This window comes from Platalea leucorodia, assembly GCF_965183815.1.
Source record: "Platalea leucorodia genome assembly, chromosome: Z".
NCBI lineage: Eukaryota > Metazoa > Chordata > Aves > Pelecaniformes > Threskiornithidae > Platalea > Platalea leucorodia.
In genome coordinates this window covers 64,813,360-64,831,123 of record NC_138858.1, presented here as the reverse complement: position 1 = coordinate 64,831,123, position 17,764 = coordinate 64,813,360, and the positions used below count along the sequence as shown (strand labels likewise).

The following is a 17,764-nucleotide window of genomic DNA, read 5'->3' as shown; positions in this document are numbered from 1 at the left end:
CCTGTTTGCGCCATTTTCCTGTAGAGCATTAGTTTGTCATACTTTCACTAACTTTCACTATTTCATGGCTCAGGTTTCCAGTAATAATTTCTTTGTGTTTTTTTACATTAAAGTCCCAGAATAGCCATTAATATCTTAGATAGGAACAGAATCAGATGCTGACTGGTGTTGAAAACTAAATGAAGAAAGTATAAATAGTACAAAAGTATGATATGAAAGTAGGATTAATATTTTTTCCCTTTTAATACTGTGCCCTGAAGCCAGTGTTTGGTGCACTGGCTGTCTGGCTTCGCTTGGCCCTGTGGTGTCGGGGAAGCAGTGTCCCTGAGTGTGCACAGGCTGCTTCACTTGGACCACTTGCTGAATGCCTGTTTCAGAGTGTATTGTATGGTTGGTGTGGTGGCTGCCTGTTCACTTGTAGAGCCCCAGGAGTCAGGGTGTTGGCAATGACGTTTTCACTCCGCCTGAACTATCTGTGTGTCCTTAAGCCCATGCTCTCTTGAGCCTTCTTGACAGAGACTCACTAGACGTCTGAGAGCTTTTTTCACCAGGAGGTTACAGTCCTAAATAGGCAAGAAAATTGAACCAGGCTGAGATGTTTCAGTCCCAAAATGGCCTGTGCAGGGTTATTGCAGTCGGAGGTGAGGAGCAAGGGATGCTCAGCAGGTGGGACCAGTGCTGTATGCAAAGGATGCTCTTCATGTTACCTTAATTTTATAAAGGCAATAATGCCTGGCCTGTGGTTAAATTAAGTGAAGCAGTTATGCTTTTAATATCACTGTTCTGTATTGAGAGTTCTGCACAAGATCATGACCTCAAGAGATGCCATGTTTCATCTAAAAATAATAATAAGTAATTGAATTGGCTGAATATTTGCCAATTTCTTCTGTTTAGCAGAAGTTGAACATGTAGAGACTGAAGTCAGAACAGTATTAGCAGAAGATTATTGGTTGCTGCTCAGAGCTACAGACTGCCCTACTGAGTATATCTTCAGTTCTGTGCTATAGTCTAGATATTTATTAATTCAGTTCCTTGATAAGCTTCTAACCAAGTTTCATTCCGTGGAGATGAAAGTCAGATTCAGCTGTGAACTAAAGGCAGACTGTTAAAAACAGTGGTTTTGATTTCCTGAGGAAATTGAGGTGTGAATGAAGAGCAGGTAGGTATTTTTTGCTCTCAGAAGTGTTTTGGTTTTTCCTGTAGAGGCAAATAAAATAGAAATGGCTATTACTGGGAACATTTCCAGCAGCATACACACTGTGTATTTAATGGTGTATATGGCATTATGAACATAAGAGAAGATTACATCTCTTCTGTGAAACATTTAACAGATAAAAGCACATTTTAGGACATGTCCTGCTAACAGACTAGATGATTTGATTGTTTGATACCTGTGCATTTTGTATTATGGTAGTGTGCATGAGCTGTAGGCCATAACCCCATTACTTCAGCCTCTCCAAATACGAATACAGTCTTTTTGCCTTTTTCCTCTCACGTGATGGTGGTAAATTTAATGTTAGCTTTTGTCTTTATTCTCTGGCCAGCCCAAGGACAGGAAGCCACCGTGCTTCTTGATTTTCCCATGGATTAAAAAGGCGTTCATCCAACTTCATCACTACAAGAAAGACATTGAGGTGCTGGAGCATGTCCAAAGAAGGGCAATGAAGCTGGTGAAGGGTCTAGAGCACAAGTCTTCTGAGGAGCGGCTGAGGGAGATGGGGTTGTTTAACCTGGAGAAGAGAAGGCTGAGGGGTGACCTTATTGCTCTGTACAACTACCTGAAAGGAGGTTGTAGCGAGGTGGGGGTCGGTCTCTTCTCCCAAGTAATAAGCGGCAGGATGAGAAGAAATGGCTGCAAATTGCACCAGGGGAGATTTAGATTCGGTATTAGGAAAAATGTCCTCACTGAAAGGGTAGTCAGGCACTGGAACAAGCTTGACTTGTTGAGGAAAGTGGTTGAGTCCCCATCCCTGGAGGTATTTAAAAGACAGGTAGCTGTGGTGCTTAGGGACATGATTTAGTGGTGGACTTGGCAGTGCTAGGTTAACGGTTGGACTTGATGATCTTAAAGGTCTTTTCCAACCCAACCTAAATGATTCTATGATTCCCTCATTTGCCTGCTCTTGCACCGACATCGGTCATGTCGTGGGGATACAGTTTGCAGTAGCACGGACATGGAGCTCTAGCCCCTCTCTGCATGGAGGTCTACCGGCCTGTGCTTTGCCTGGCTTCTGCACTGCTGGGCAGGCGTCTCTGCTGCCTGCTTGCGTTCCGCTCCCCTGACGGGAGTGCTGGGTGTCTCCCTCCACCTGCGGCTTTTCTTTGCAGGGAAATCCCAGGTGTGTGGGAGAGTGGTGCACACATCAGCTCTGTCCTGACATGCAGCTGGGAAGCAGCCAGGAGGTACAACCAGAGACCACAACGGTGGGCCACGTTACAGAGCATGTCTGCCCTGCCACGTAGGTGCTGCCACAGTGACCGACCAAGTTTGTGCTGCAGGCTTTGCACCTGGGCTGTGTTGTAGCAAAATATTGTGAAAATGCCTGTTCATGTTGTTTGTCTGTGTATGGGTAATTAAAAGTTGATGCTGGTTTATCTGGAAAGTTCATGAATGAGTAAACCTGTGCAACTGTATTTAGTTTTATGCGTTTTATGACAATTGTTGCTAGCTTACTATTTTTAGCGAAATCTTGTAAGCTCTTAAGAATGGCCAGTATAAAGGTAAAGCTTCCATGCAACAAATAACACCTTGTGCTTTAGCTGTAAACATATACTCAGTTGTGCACTGAATGTGGCTAAAACTCTCTGGGCTGTTGTGGGAATTAGTCTTGTAACAGCTGGCAAGAAGCCGGGATTTGAATTTTGGATTGAATATGTTTTGGATTGGCCACAATAGATTTCCTAAGGGAAGGGGAAAAAGGTTACCTTGCTAATTAGTTTTAAAACCATGCTCCTGAGCTAGTCTCAGACAGAGAAGGGTGTTTGGAGGTTTGGCTACCTATTAATGCATTGCTCGTGGTGGGGAGTATTTTATTATTTGCTCTGTCAGGTTTTTTGTCACACTATATATTTAACTGAATGATGAATAAAACAGGGTGGATAAAACTATGTATTTTAAAGAATGCAACCCAGTCACGGAAGAAACATTTTTTTATTAAGGGTTTGAAAGAACTTGTTTCATTATTTTCCCCATTACTTTGGCATGCCTCAGCACTTCTAGGTGGTCTTTTAAGTGCTGTGTTGGTATGCTACCTCTTACGGGGGTGGTATCATAATTATTTGAGTAGTACCAGTAGGGCTCTAATCAGCGAACAAGGTTTCACTGTGCTATGTAGTATACAAATGCATAACATTAAAATGGTCTCTTCCCAAACAGCTAACAAACTAATTAGCATGTGAGAGAGAATAGCTGGATGCAGCAAACAGATTGACAGAATTGGATGGCACTGGGAAGACTATGAACAGTAGGATAAAGCATAAATTGGATGACACTGTCTCTAGGGTAGTAATTTGGTCGTATTACACAAATTTTGTTTTATTGACATTCCAGGTTCCCCAAATTCTCCATGGGAAAAGGACAGTATTTAATTTGCAAAATCAAGCTCTGGAAGGTTACAAGTTGCCAGAACAGCGTAAGCTATACTCATCTTGTGCTTTGAACAAGACTGGACTCCTAAGGAAAAACAAAAAGTATCAAAATATAACATTTAATAATTAATTAAAAATCTTGTAATATAAAACTACACCCAAATAACAGATGGGTTGAACTAATGCTGTAGATTGTCAGTAGTGTTTCCTAACCTCTGAGTGCTTTGGTTGACCAACTACATGGTGCTTTTTAATGTAGTACATGAGTACCTTTTTTGGTGCAAATACTTTAAAAAGAAGACGAGTTTTCTTTGAGCGCCATTGAATCTCTCAGTGTGCTTCTTCAGCCCTTCACCTGAGCCTTTTGCATTGCTGCAGAGACTGTTCACGCTCAAGTTAGGCTAAGCTGAGACCAGATGTGGTCTTTATGTTTCTTAATGTGGATGGTCATCTGGGTCCTGATTGATAGGGCATTTTTGTCTTCTGCCATATCTGCCAGAAATACGGGACATTGTGCCCCATCTTGTGTTTCCAGGCGAGACATGATCACCAGAATCTGTGTGCAGAAGCTGGAGGTGGCTTAGGAAACTCTGTCCTGCCTTTTAGTCTCTCATCGCTTTAGTATTTGGGGAAAACAGCAGCCTGGTGATGTACCTCTCTTTTAGTGGAGGAGAGGCCAAATGCTGGGTAAGCCAGTACTGGGAGGGTCATGAAGGTCCCCTGCCCCTCTCACTTCTGGTTCCCACCGTGCAGTTCCCTGGTGCTCCCCGCATAGTCCCTTTGCTACTGCCTTTGTGGTATCTCCAGTGTGCCTTAGGATAGTGGTGCTAATTACTGTTCTGGCAGGAGGCCAGTATTTTCTTGAGGCACACAAAAGAGAGAATGGAAATGGCAATTTTAACGCATAATATCTCAGGAAAAGCTGAGTGGAATTTGATGAGGGAAGGGGTACTTTTGAAGCCCAAAGGCATTCCCTTGTCAAATCACAAAAGCGTTCTGAAAAGAGTCATGCTATTAGAGCTTGTCTTACAAAAAAGATTTTGAAACTCCCTTACTGCAGAACACTAGACAACCAAAAGCATTTTAAAGGTCTGTTGATAATAAAAACTTTTTTTTACTTCCAGAAACCTGGCTGCACTTTACAATCTCACATTGGTCAGGTTGCTCCCTCACCATCCCTATAAACATGCTTAACCTAAAGCTGCAGGAGGCACGTCTGCATTGTACAGCAGCCTGTGATGCAAATATCCCTCTTTTCTTATCTGATATAATGGTAATCTGAAGCTATTGTATTCACAGTGTACAGCATAGTGACACTCTCTTAGGGCTCTAAGGGGAGCAGTACAAATACAGAAAGCCGTAGCACCATGTTAATTCAGTACTGCAGTCAAGCTCATTTCCCCAGCCCCAGTTAGTTCAAGTGTTGTGCTGTGCTAACACGTGTACTGCTCCAACATCTGCAGCTAACATGAGACGGGCAGCGCTCTGTCTTGGTACCATGCATCCACTCTGTAGCGTAGATGTGTTTTTTCTCCCCTGCTATGAGGAAGCTCAGTTTTGAGCGTACGGACCTGAGAGCACAGCAGGTAGGAGGTAGCCTGTGGCAATATATTTCGCAGCTGCGTAGCCCAGAACACACGTAGAGACAGAGGGGAGATGCAAGTCTCAGTTCCTTCTGAAGCTGAACTTTCTACTGTGAGTTGCTGTGCTGCAGTGATAGATTAGGTCAGCTGTGGCAAAGCTGAGCACAGAAACCTGTCCCGTGAATTGCATATCCCTGCTGTGCAAACTCATATATCGGAAAGATGTTTCTTGACCCAACATGATTATTAAAGTAACTGCAGCGTGCTCAGATTGCCAGGTTACTGTACCGAATTGGATAGGGTAACAGATTGAAGAGGCTGTATGTAACTTAACTGTAGAAAGAAGGGCACAATTTTAACAAAAGATTTGTTTACAATCAAAAATGTCTGTTCTCTAGGGAATTACTGTCATACAATCTAGTATGCATTTTGATCTCAAGCTCTTAGAAAAACAGATGAACTGTACTTAGCTTGTATTCTGTTTTTGTACGGATTTTTGTTTTTGTGTGGATTTGACATTTACCCACAAGCATGGTATACCAAATTATCTAGAAAGAAAAAGACTTGTTGTGCTTGTTAAAATAGATGGCATAGCCAGTGGAAGGAAAATGGAGATGGATAATATTGATGAGAAGCTAGAAACTTTAGAAGATTGTTCATGGATTAAAACAACTTAGACAAAACTGATGGTCAGGTGAGTTAATTCTAATTAAGGTTATTAATAAGATTCTAATAAAGAAAAGACAGAGGTATTAAATACCTATTTGTATGTAGAAATTGCCTGATGATGTATACATTTCTTATATAACAAGGATGTCTTGAGCTTAGCAGATTTAGATTCTTTGCACTGAACATTTGCAGAAAAACAAAACAATTCTAATTGTTAGTGTTCTCTTAGATTGTGGAAAAACCTTGATAATTTCAAATTATAATTGAAAAATACTGGGTTTTCTCTTGAAAGCTGTGTTTTTTCCTGTTGTAAATGTGAACAAAAACTGACATGTGTGGCATGATGGGTGCAGCTTCGTAAGAATCTAATTAAGACAGCCTAGGATTTAGTTTGAAGTTGATAGATATTTCTCCACCAGACACTTCATTGATTGATACCACAGCAAACATTTCAACCTAGTTAATATTTTGTTTCAAACAGGTTCATGGAATTTGACCCAGGTTTAACCCTATGCAGATACAAGGAATGAAGATTCCAGATTTGTGGAAAAATGTTTGCAGTCATTTAAAAGGGCTAAATATGAAATACTGCATGGCGCTTGGATGCATACTGCTTACACATCTGGCTCGTATGGGAGCCAGACTTGTAAAAGTACAGAGGACAATAGAGCCCATCTATTCTTAGATATGCTGTACTTTAAAACATCTTTTTTTATAATTTCTACCTAAAAATTAAAAGGGAATTATTTTCTTTAATAACATTGTACATTTATAATCAGTCTTAGTAAATGAAAAATTATTAAATTAAACTAATACTATATGGTTTTTGTAAATAACAATTAGTAAACTAGTAGCCATCACTTTAGTAATTGGATAGTTGCATTGATTAGGAATATTTCAAAGTAATTATTTTTTCTTATTTCTTCTGTAAATGTTAAATTCCCCTTTCAGATTCTCAAAATTTATCCCCTGCAGATGGATGGGTGTATGCTGGGCTCTCCACCTCTTCGCAGTAGTGGTGAGCTGTTTATAAGTCAGATAACCCTTGCTGCCTGTACAGGAGAGATACAGGTGGGAAATCACTAAGAAGTGGCATTCTGGCTGCCAAACATAAAAAGAGTGAGGCTGCATGCTGGAGCCACTTTGGCATTCACGAATGCAGGGTTTGTTGTCAGCACCTGCTGTGCAAGTGTATTGGATTAATAAGACACTCTGCTTTTTTGTTCCATTTCTCTTGGCACTTTAACATGTGAGCTCAAAACTGTAACTATACCCAACACTATTTATATGTATCTGCAAACATTTAACAGGTATCTAATACACATTATTTTTTATGCATGAGTATATATGCTTAGAGGATTCTGTTCTCTGGTTTTATAAATGTTCTTGTCTTTATTGTCTTAACGTTGGCTTGAAAAATGCCTTTTCATTATCCATGAATTCCATTCATCTTTGGCTTACAAATAAAATGCTAGCAATCTCCCTCTCCTTCCCCCACCCCTTGCATTCTTCAGGAAAATTTTGGCAGCCTTTGAAATAATAAATAGCTACACAGTGATTTTAAGCGTGGGCTTGTGGCATTGCCACAACGCTAAATACTTACTGGAGAAATGAGAAAGCAGATGAGATTCTTGCCTCTGTCACAACACTCCTCTCCCAGCAGTAAACTGGTCTGAGCTGAAGTGTTCAACTTCACCTATGCAGCACCTGGATCTTGAAGCCTGTGGTACCCTCAGAAAAGCATATTTCTTCGTGCCAGCTGATTCTTATTTTCACTAGCATGAGTAGCAGCAATCTGTCTTACAGGGATGAGGACTGACAGCGCAGTTCCTCCTGTCGGCTCAGTTTGGGGGAAGGAAAGGACATGTTTAGCCATAAAAATAACCAATTTGTTCCCGCTTTTCTCTTCAGATTCCCTCTGAATCTGAACTTGCAGTTTTCCCCCTGAATTTTGCCCCCCCTCCCCCAAGCTTGGAAATTGCCTTCAGAAGACCATACAAAGAATATAATTTGACTTGCAAGTCAAGTACAGCCCAGTGAGAATTAAGACTTCTAAGGCAACTCTGTTTTGATTGTATGGTCTACAAGTGCCCATACTGTCTTTAATGACCTGGCCCAATTCTGGTTTGTCTCATGACAGCCAGTGAATCACATGGAATTCAAGTTGCAGAGACAAACAGAAATCTGTAACTGTTCTGTGCTTGACTTGCAAACTTGAATGATGATCCATCAATATCTGCCCCCCCCAATCATCAATCTACCTACGCATGTAAAGCTAAACTGTGAAGAGGTCTATAAGACGATATCTCTTGACGCTGATTTCAGTTCACTTCAGGAGAATTTCATTAAGGAGTTGTTCTGTGATAGATTTTGATCTGATTTTGAAACTCTTGCAGTGTAACACAAAGCTATCAATGATAAGCAAGCTAGCTTGACAATGTGTTGTTCATACTGTGATGCCACTTTTGGGAAGAGGTCAGACCACATTCTTGACCGCATTGCATAGCCAGAATGTGCACTGCAGAGTCATTTTGCCTTTTTTTCTGCCTGTTGACTGTAAAATCTCTTTATCAGCCTATTGTGCTAGCTCAGATTATTGCTGATAGGGAGTTCTAATAGGAGGTTTGAACAAGTGTGACAAGTTTTTCTTTCCTTCCCACCTTCCGTTGAGGTTAAAAGCGTTTATATTTGAATAGTTCTTGGAGGTATTTGATACAGGCATGTACTGAATATTTTGTTTCCTCAAAATTTAGGGAATTTTCTTAGCAAACATTCCTGGATTTGAAATAGCAATGGCCAAGAACAAGGCATACAGCTGTTTCTATTGCAGGTGGATCAGCAGCTAATGGAAGTAGTTTGCTTTCATATTTTATCAAAATTATAGTTGCTTACAACCACTTATGAAATTAGTTGATTGAAATTTTCCACTCAAATGCCTTGTAGTGTTTTTCCCTCCCTTCTTTATGATACTCCTTCTAATAGTGAAATTCTCTAGTCCGGAGAAGTTCTCTGGATAGAGGGGGGAGATTTTTTGATTAATCATTTTATTCTTATTCTCTATAGGGTTAGTTCAGGGGTGCAGGTAAAGAGTTTATTCATTGGTCTGTGTAGTTCCTTAGTTAAAAAAGGAGTAGATGCTAAGGAAGTATATTCAATCCGCCTCAATTTGCCCTTTACAGGAGCTGTGTTCTGCAGCCTTTTTATTTCCAGCATTTTTATGAAGGGGTGTCAATCTCAGCTGGTCCAAAAAGCTTGTGAAAGAGGGAAGAGGACTGAAAAAAAGGAAGACAAGAATGATCTTGGCAGCTGCCTCTGCACTTTCTTCCAAAACTGAATCATAGAAATATCAAGCTAAGGAAGAAATAGGTTGCTGGAGGGATTACAAGACCAGGATGTTGGTGACCTGTGTAGCCATAATGAGAACTACACAGCTGGTCTGTGGTCAGCAGTAACATCAGAATAACTTTTAGTAGAAGTTTGATAAAGGCTGGGCAGGAGTAATTAGTGAGAAATTATACTATGGATTGTCTGTTGATCAAATGGCAAGGGAACCCTTCTAACAGTTTATCCTTCTGTGGTGTACTAAGTGTACCTCGATCATCTCTGACACATTTGTCCAACTATTTCTGTAAACTATCTGGTGGAAGAGTCCGTACCCTCCCTCCCTTGGTGCCAATTTCCAGTCACCCACTCTCTCTGCTATTAGAAACAGTTTCTGAAAATAAAAACTAATTTTTCTTTACTTCTGGTTAACCCAATTTCTTCATACTTAGTGGACATGAAAAATTGATAACTATGATCTTACAGCAATTTCTCAGGTCTTGGAAGAGTGCTGTTATGCCTGTTCCCCCCTACAGTCTCTTGTTTTTCAGAAAACAAGTGAAGGCCCTTCATTCTTTCCTTGTAGGTCCTGTCTTACATGCTTTGTTGTTGCTGTTTAAATTTAGAGTTAACCTACTTAGGTTAATCTCCCAAAAGAAAATAGCAAGGTTACACATCCATATAGTAGCTATAGCAGATCAGGTAGACACCAACGGGTACTTTGTGTGATTCTTGTGTAGAGCCAGCTTGTCACAAGCCTGAGGTGTCGTGGATCTTACCAAACAGGTTTCCTTTTAGGAAGACTCCTACTCCAGAGAAGATACACAACGTTAGACTTGTACAGACAGTGTTTCTCTGATCAGAAGCTGGCACTAGTTTGTCATTAGCAGACTGAAGTGTGTTAGTCTGCTAATAAATATCAATATGTGAATAAATATAGAATTGCAATTGTTCTATATTAATTTTCCATGTTAAGTGACTAATCTCCATAATTATCTGTCTCACAGTACTGGCTGGATCCTGCAAAGACCCTTGCTGAACATAAAGAATTGATAAACAGTATGTATTTAATTTGAATTTAAAGAATGCATCCGAAGATGAAGTAACAGAGGCAATGTTCCATATATACAGCCTGTACAACATTTATATTCTGGTCACAAGAGATTGATAGTTCTTGAACAAGTTTATTACTGCAGTTCATAGCTGTCAAAATTGCACACATAGATTGAACATACCTTCATTTTCCAATAATTTGTGTGATTATTGTCCAAAGGTTTCTCTGTGCTTAAATTTTACTTCAGAATAATAAATGGTGCTATTCCTAACCTGTGCAATTAATTTTATAGTAGCTGTGATACCTCTACCTTACTGTACCATACCATAACCAACTTAGATTCCTTTTTTCTTCTGAAAGTAAAGTAGTGCCTCTTGCTGATAATGGAGTGTCTGCTGTTACTATCACTCTTCAGATATCACAGATGCAAGATCTGTTATTTTTATTATAATTAATGATCATGATGAGATTATTTTACTTAAGAATGTGGAGACCTATAAAAAGATGTAGAAGTGGAGCGTGCATGGAATAAATGTAACTGTAAGAATTTCAGTACTGAGTTAACTGAATCTTTTGGAAGAATAACGTTTTCAAAAGGTGAATTAGAAAAGCTTTTCCAAATATTTGTTAATTAAAGTGGCACATAATTAAAGTTGCTTCATAAGATATTTGAAAGTGTGGAAGGAATTAGTATTCAGTATTATTAGTTATGCCAGGGAATCACATTTCATGCACAATTACATTTTTCAAAAAGTTTCAGTGGAAAAAGTATCTAAAGATCAAAATCAAGCAGTAAAAAAAAAACCTTGGAGAAACAGTAAGTTAGCAATTAAATCTAAATTCATATCTTCAAAATAAGCAAAAACTCCAAGTAGACAGACAAGCTGTGAATAAATAAACACAAGACTAGAAAAAATAATAATAAAAATCCTTTTCTTACTTTTTTTTTCTCACTTGTAATGAGTATAGATGTACAGATTTGCTATATGGATATAAGATTTTTTATGGAACTTTCAAGGTTCATAAAATATTAAGCTGGCCTTCTTAGTAGCTGTTTTGTAGTCAACTAGTAACAATTCATGACAATTAACAGTTCATAACAACTAACTTCTGCACCAAATATTTTTTTCCCTCAGCTGGACCACCATACACTCTGTATTTTGGCATTAAATTCTATGCAGAGGATCCGTGTAAACTTAAAGAAGAAATAACAAGGTACAGTATTTAATAAGAGTGTAGTTTGTCAATTTCAGGGTAGTAATCTATTCCAGCCACATGCATATTGTTGTGGTGTGGCTGGTTTTTTTTTATTTTTTTCCCTTGAACATCTGAATGTTTTTGCTTGAACATGTACATGTAGGAAGAGGATTGCGACTAGCTTCTCCGTGGTTGGTATGGACAACTATTTGGAATCTCAAGACAAAAAGCTGCCCTCTGGTGCATCAAAAATCAAAGGGACTTGATGTGCATTTGTGTTTTGTTTTTTTTAAGGAATACATTGTCACATCTGCATTTATATTGTGCTATAATCAAATTTGGAGTTTACTTGGATATCAAATATAAATACAGGGAATTTTCTACTTTATTTGCCATAGCTTAAATTCCAGAACTGTTTTTCAAGAGGATTTCTTTCGGTCTTCTAAAAACACGTGAAGGAAATTGAAGAGTTGCATGCTTTTGATTCTTTTAACTAAGCTTGGCCTCTACAAATTATGAGGATTCATGCACTAACACATGCACACGCATGCGCACAGACACGTACACACACATGCTTGCCTGAACTCTCACGCACAGGGTTTTCTGTTTGCTTTATTTATGAAAGGTCTGAGACAATTAGGTTTAGGTTCAAAAGGAAATTTGAGAATTTGGATAGGTAGGTGGACAAAATTAGTGTGCTGGCTTGCATTAATAAATGCCAAAATATTTCTTTTGATGTCTTAGGAATATGACACATGAGAATTCATTAGAATGCACATAGGGTTTTTAATTTTCCTTGATCAAAGGTGGCAGTTGTTGCAGCATGGGCAGAATATTTTTCTTGTACCAGAGTGAGAAAATGCTTTTGTTTCCATACTGGCACAGCAGCTATGGAAGTCTCCAATGTAACAAGATTGAGGCTGGCCTGGTAAAAATAATAAACACTGTGACTTTGCAGGTAAAAGAGCGTAAGCTGGCTGCAATGTGATTCCCCTGTACCGTGAAAGTTTAATGCCATTTTCCTGTACTTTTCCAGAAGCACTTTCAACCCTGCTCACAGGGGAAGACAGATGGCCCTAGGAAGGGAGCTTCAGCCACCAAGCCTGTTGTGATTGCTACCTGGGAGGCAGGGTGGATTTCTGTGTGGGAGATGACAGGGGCTAAATTTTCAAAAACTGTTTCTCTTTGCCTTGTTATAAGGTCAGTCAGTGATTTGCATTGCTGATTAGGTGTGCAAATGTAGTTGAGAAGCATTTTGGTATAATTAGCAAGGCTCTGTTCATGTCTGCGCAGTATTTGGTCATGCAGGATTTGCACCTTAGAAGGTACAGAGGGAGAGCATAAGAAAGTGATATGCTTCTTTGACACTCTTCAACAAAACACATTGAATACTCAAATGCCCTCAGCATTTCTGAGCCTATAGGCTCTTAAACTTTGGAAGGAAGGTATACCTTTTCAGAAAAAAAAAAAAGACAAAACAAAACCTCCTTCTACTTAGGAGCAATTAACGGCTCTATTTTTCTTTATAATAATAATCTGCCTAAGTTTGTAATTCCAGTGATGTGCTAACAAACATGTTTCTCTGGAGCACGTGTTTGTTATTTTAATGGATATGAGAGCGAGTCTGTTATTAGGTGTTGATGATCCGTGATGTTACGTGATTACTATTTGCAAATAATGAAAACCTGTCAAATTTGTAATTGCTTCATAGCAAAATCTATCTGGCTTGTAGGCAAAAGCTAACACTGTGGTGATTCACATTAACATTTGCTGGATGTGTTTGCTAGAGCAAACTAGTGCTTAGGCACTATTATGTATGAATGACAAACTTGACAGCGCACAAGATGAGAGTGCTTTAGCTACAAGTTTGGACAGAAGGCCTGGGTTTGTGAGGAGCTTAGCGGCTTCAGTGGGAATTGAGATCGTTTGCTGTATAGGAGTCACTTAAGCACTTCACAGTTGGCTCTGACTGTTTTTTGCAGGGAGGTAGTGTTTTTTACAGTTTCCTATCATTTTGAGACTACATTATGAGAATGCAGAAATACCGATACCTGCTACATGGAAAAGACGTTTGTAGCATCATCTGGTATGAAGCTCTGCACTGTAGATATGCACACGTGCTAACAGAAAGACGGGTGCATATCAGAAATGCATTTCATGTTAAAAAGAAGATGCTGTGTACTCCACAGTAGATGTAAAATCATCTTTGTCATGTCATCATTCATACAGAGAAGGTTTGTCTAGGTAGGACAGGCAAGCATGAGCTAGAAGCAGTACTGAGGTATTGCTTAAGAGTGAAGAAACACTGAGTGTGTGTGCTTTGTGTTGCCTAATGATGTTCCCAGAAAATTCTTATGCAGTGCCCTGGTCCTTTAAGGCAGAGAATATTGGCCATTTTTTTAAGGATGGACATTCCTACTGTAATATCTGTCATAGAGCAAATTCTGGGAGATCATTAACCAGAAAGACACTGGTATCCTTATTCAGAGGCTCATCTGGGCTGATAAGGTCTAATAAATTTGATTGGATCTTAAATGGTTTGTGGATCAGCTGTCATGTAACCTGCAGTTTGTGAACTTCTCTGTAATCAGCATACATGCTCTTTGAACTTACAGATCGTTCCAAGGTGCTTTCATAATAATTTGTACTAACACAGAATAAATTATTTGCAGTGTAGCTGAATGGCTCTACATAGATAAAGTTGAATTAGTGAATAATGAAAAAACTATATACTTGTATGGATGACTATTTTTTTCTTTAAAAAGTTACCTCTTCAGTATTGTTACCTTTTGTATGAACCTGGTACAAGAAATTCGCTTAGGATGATGTGAAATGCTATGTAAATCTGTTGCAATAAAACCAGACAAAACCCAAACAGCTTTTAAAAGATTTCCTATAAATGAGTATGGGGAGTTGCAAAAACAAGCAGGTCCTTTGTATGATGGCTTGTTTTCTTGTCTTTACTTTTCTATCTGTTTTGTGCATATTGTTTCACTGGAAGTGGTCTCAGTATGTGCTTCATCAAGTGTAGAAGCAGGTTATGACTTCAAAAATTACATTTTTACTTCTGCTATCTCTATACCAAGAAGGAGAATACCCTATGCTATGAGAGATACAGTTAGCTGCTGGTGGTTTGCCCATCCATTTTTTTTCATGGGAGCATGGACTCCATCAAATCCACTTGCAGCTTGAGAGTTGATGCTCTGGTGTGTGGAGAGGAAACTTTTGAGTCAAGAAGTATCCAATACTAGTTCTCCCTTATGTTGATCCACTGATCAGGTTAAACTTCGGCCCTTTGATAGGTTTCTTGTTCAATTTTTCTGATTCCTAGTCCTCTTCCCCACTTCCTGAGTGCTCTATGAAAGTCAAAAGAGAGAAATTACATTTTCAAGAGTAAAATCAGCTGTATCTGCACAATATAAGCAGATGGGAAAACTGCAGAGTGCTCCCCTACCTAGGTTCTTTCACTGGATTAATCTTAGTTGACCTTACTTCAAGGTCAATAAGGGAAACGTCATTCAGAGAGGAATACACTTTTTGAATGTCACATAGTTATGGTACGTGGTATGTCTTCAGTAAACTGGACGATGATGAAACATTACTTGGAGCATCAGACTCAATATTGAAATAATAGCTTTGTTTTCTCTCTGTGTTTTAGGTATCAGTTTTTCTTGCAGGTCAAGCAAGATGTTTTACAGGGTCGCTTGCCTTGTCCAGTCAACACTGCAGCACAGCTGGGAGCATATGTAATTCAGTGTAAGTTCTGGCCAACTGAGAGCTTATTTCTTTTAATCCTGTATTATGATTAATTTTAAGTGGTGACTGAAGATTTCACTAACGCTTTATGCATTTATTTCAAAACAGAACAAAACTAGCATGACTGATTTCAGCTAAAGAACTGTAAATAGATGACCATTCTGAACAGATAATGTAGAAGCAATATAGAAGTTAATGTAAAGAAGAAACTAAAAAGTCAGTCTGAAGAGTCTGCTAAACACTCTTTGCCTTGCTGAGGAATACTTCATCATGTACTTAAGACTTTATGAGTTACTCTGGATTGCATACAGAGTAACGCAATACCTTCATCAGGAGGTTTACAGATTTGATGGGCTATTGGCAGCCTCCAGCCAACAAAGTCTGTCAAATAAAAGATTCTTTCAAAAATTACATTATGTCAGTATGAATGCACCTATGCTTGAAGGTAGGATGTGTTTTGACCCGAAGTGAAGAATTTTAATTCTATCTGTCATTTATTTGCATTCACCCATCAGTAGTTAGCTTTTCAGAAGTGGATGTTATATCCTGCATACTTGATAGAACTAGCAATCAATTAGAAAGGAGCTGTCTGTCTACCAGTTAGTTATTCGTTTCACATTACAGCTCTGTATTCAAACACAATTGGTAACCAAAAATCGTATAATGAGCCATGCTGGGACCTGTATCTGTAATCCGTTCTATGTTAAGTTTGGATTTCTCATGAGTGATATGTATTAAGCAAAGATTGTTTGTATTATTGGTGTTCCAAGTGTGACTCAACAACACTTAATACAACACAAAAAATAGTCCTCCTTTCATTTCCATTTTAGAATAACAAGGCAGAATAACCTGTGTATGAAATGGGAGTGGGCATTATATAGAATTTCATGGTGTGTTATATATGTTTCCAAGAAGCTAAAATTTCAGACAGTTTTTATTTTTGTACAATTATTTTTAGCTTCATTTTGCTGTCTAAGAAATGTGACATGTCATACTCTGAAAAACTGTTTGCAATGCACATGGCATACGTGCCGTCCCTGAAAAAATACTGCAAATATGAAGCAGGAAAATATGTAATGATGGTAACCTCTTAATCGTATTACGAGAAATGAGTGAAAAGAATGAATTCTTGTCCAGTAGTCATTTTGTAAGGTGGTTAGAGTATGGGGACCTGTTATTTTGGTATAAAATCCTGTTCCCCTGATTCTAATATCAGATATTCTATTGGAAAACAATGAGGAAGCTCACATGAGAGAGGAGAGTTAAAGCATGGCAAAGATTACATACAGTGGCTTAAAGTTAATCCTGCCACCAGCAAGCATACATTCCCATTGACTATATAAAAAGCTTTGCCCTTTTATTTAGGGCCTGCAGTTGTTCAGAGTATATAAAGACACCTGAGAAATGTCTGTGCCAATACTGAAAATACGAACGCAAAGCATCAGCACCGAGGTCAACAGCCTTTCCAAGGGTGATGTGCCAGACCATGCTTTTTACTTTTCCAAACTGAGATGAAGTGCGTTTGTGGGAATTCAGTAGTAGCTGAGAAGCTGTGCTTCTGTAATGGTATCAGTGGCGTCTTTCCCAGTGGAGCTAGCAGCTGCCGAGGTCTGGAGGAAGAGCGAGGGCCACATGTTCTCCCAAAGTCCTCTGTCCGCGTCCTGTTCCAGCCATGGGTCCTGCTTTCACCGTGCAGGTTGTGCCCACCTGCCATCTTTGGTCTCCAGGCAGATCCTGTCCTTAGCACATGAATCATTTCCTTCTTTTGTGGCCAAAGACTGCAGACTATTATAGTGGTGATGGTGGAAAAATCAGTACCCATGGCACAGTTTGCAGAATATACTAATTTTCCTATTGGGAATGCTGTAGTTGTTGCTGTTGTAGTCATTCCTGTTCTTGTTTCTGCTATGGGCAAGGACCACATAATTTTTACGGACATTTTCTAGAGAAACTTCTCAATATCTCTACTGAGCAGATCACTGTCTTGTTCTAGAAACATCATTAAATTCTGGAAAGAAACATGAGTTATTAGATGAGTCTTTTTCTTCTTGGCTCTTGAAGCCTCCTTTTGGCTATGTTTTTGGCTTAGTGAGCGTTGGATTGAAACCTTCCTTGAAGCTTTTCTCAGAGAAGCCCAGTCCATGCAGATTTTACTCAGGATCATTAAAAAACTGAAATACCAACTTTCACAGAGTTTCTCAGATAGATGCAATTAGAGTTAAGATCAGTAGAAGTGAGTTCTGACCAAGATGCATATTTATTTTATAATTGTATGGCAACATGTAAACTGATATGACTAATTGTGCAAATTCAAGGTTGTTTTAAAGAAAATTATATCAGCTATTCATGAGGTTCTTTAAGAAAAATATTTTTTAAATTATTTTGATTTTGACAGTGAATTTAATGTTCAGGAAATATATCAATATTTTATTGAAAAATGAAGTCTTGTGTTTCCTCACAAGAAATGACGCTTACCCTTAGAAGGGTGTACCTCTAGGTGTCTCAGAATATTTGTCTCCATTTACATTCCCACACTGACATTTATGTTAGGAGTCCCAGTAAGAATATGTATCATTTCTGTCTGTAGTATTACAGT

At 38.9% G+C, this 17,764-nt stretch overlaps 1 protein-coding gene across 1 annotated transcript in view; it reads left to right on the top strand.

The window, feature by feature from the left end:
- The window catches only part of EPB41L4A (erythrocyte membrane protein band 4.1 like 4A), a gene marked incomplete at its 3' end in the record, with an annotated part of 134,826 nt that overhangs the window by 53,737 nt on the left and 63,325 nt on the right, over positions 1-17,764 (top strand). The window contains exons 3-5 of the mRNA XM_082336219.1: positions 10,169-10,220; positions 11,352-11,430; positions 15,071-15,168. Coding sequence (XP_082192345.1) covers positions 10,169-10,220; positions 11,352-11,430; positions 15,071-15,168 — 229 coding nt within the window. The remainder of the gene's footprint in view (positions 1-10,168; positions 10,221-11,351; positions 11,431-15,070; positions 15,169-17,764) is intronic.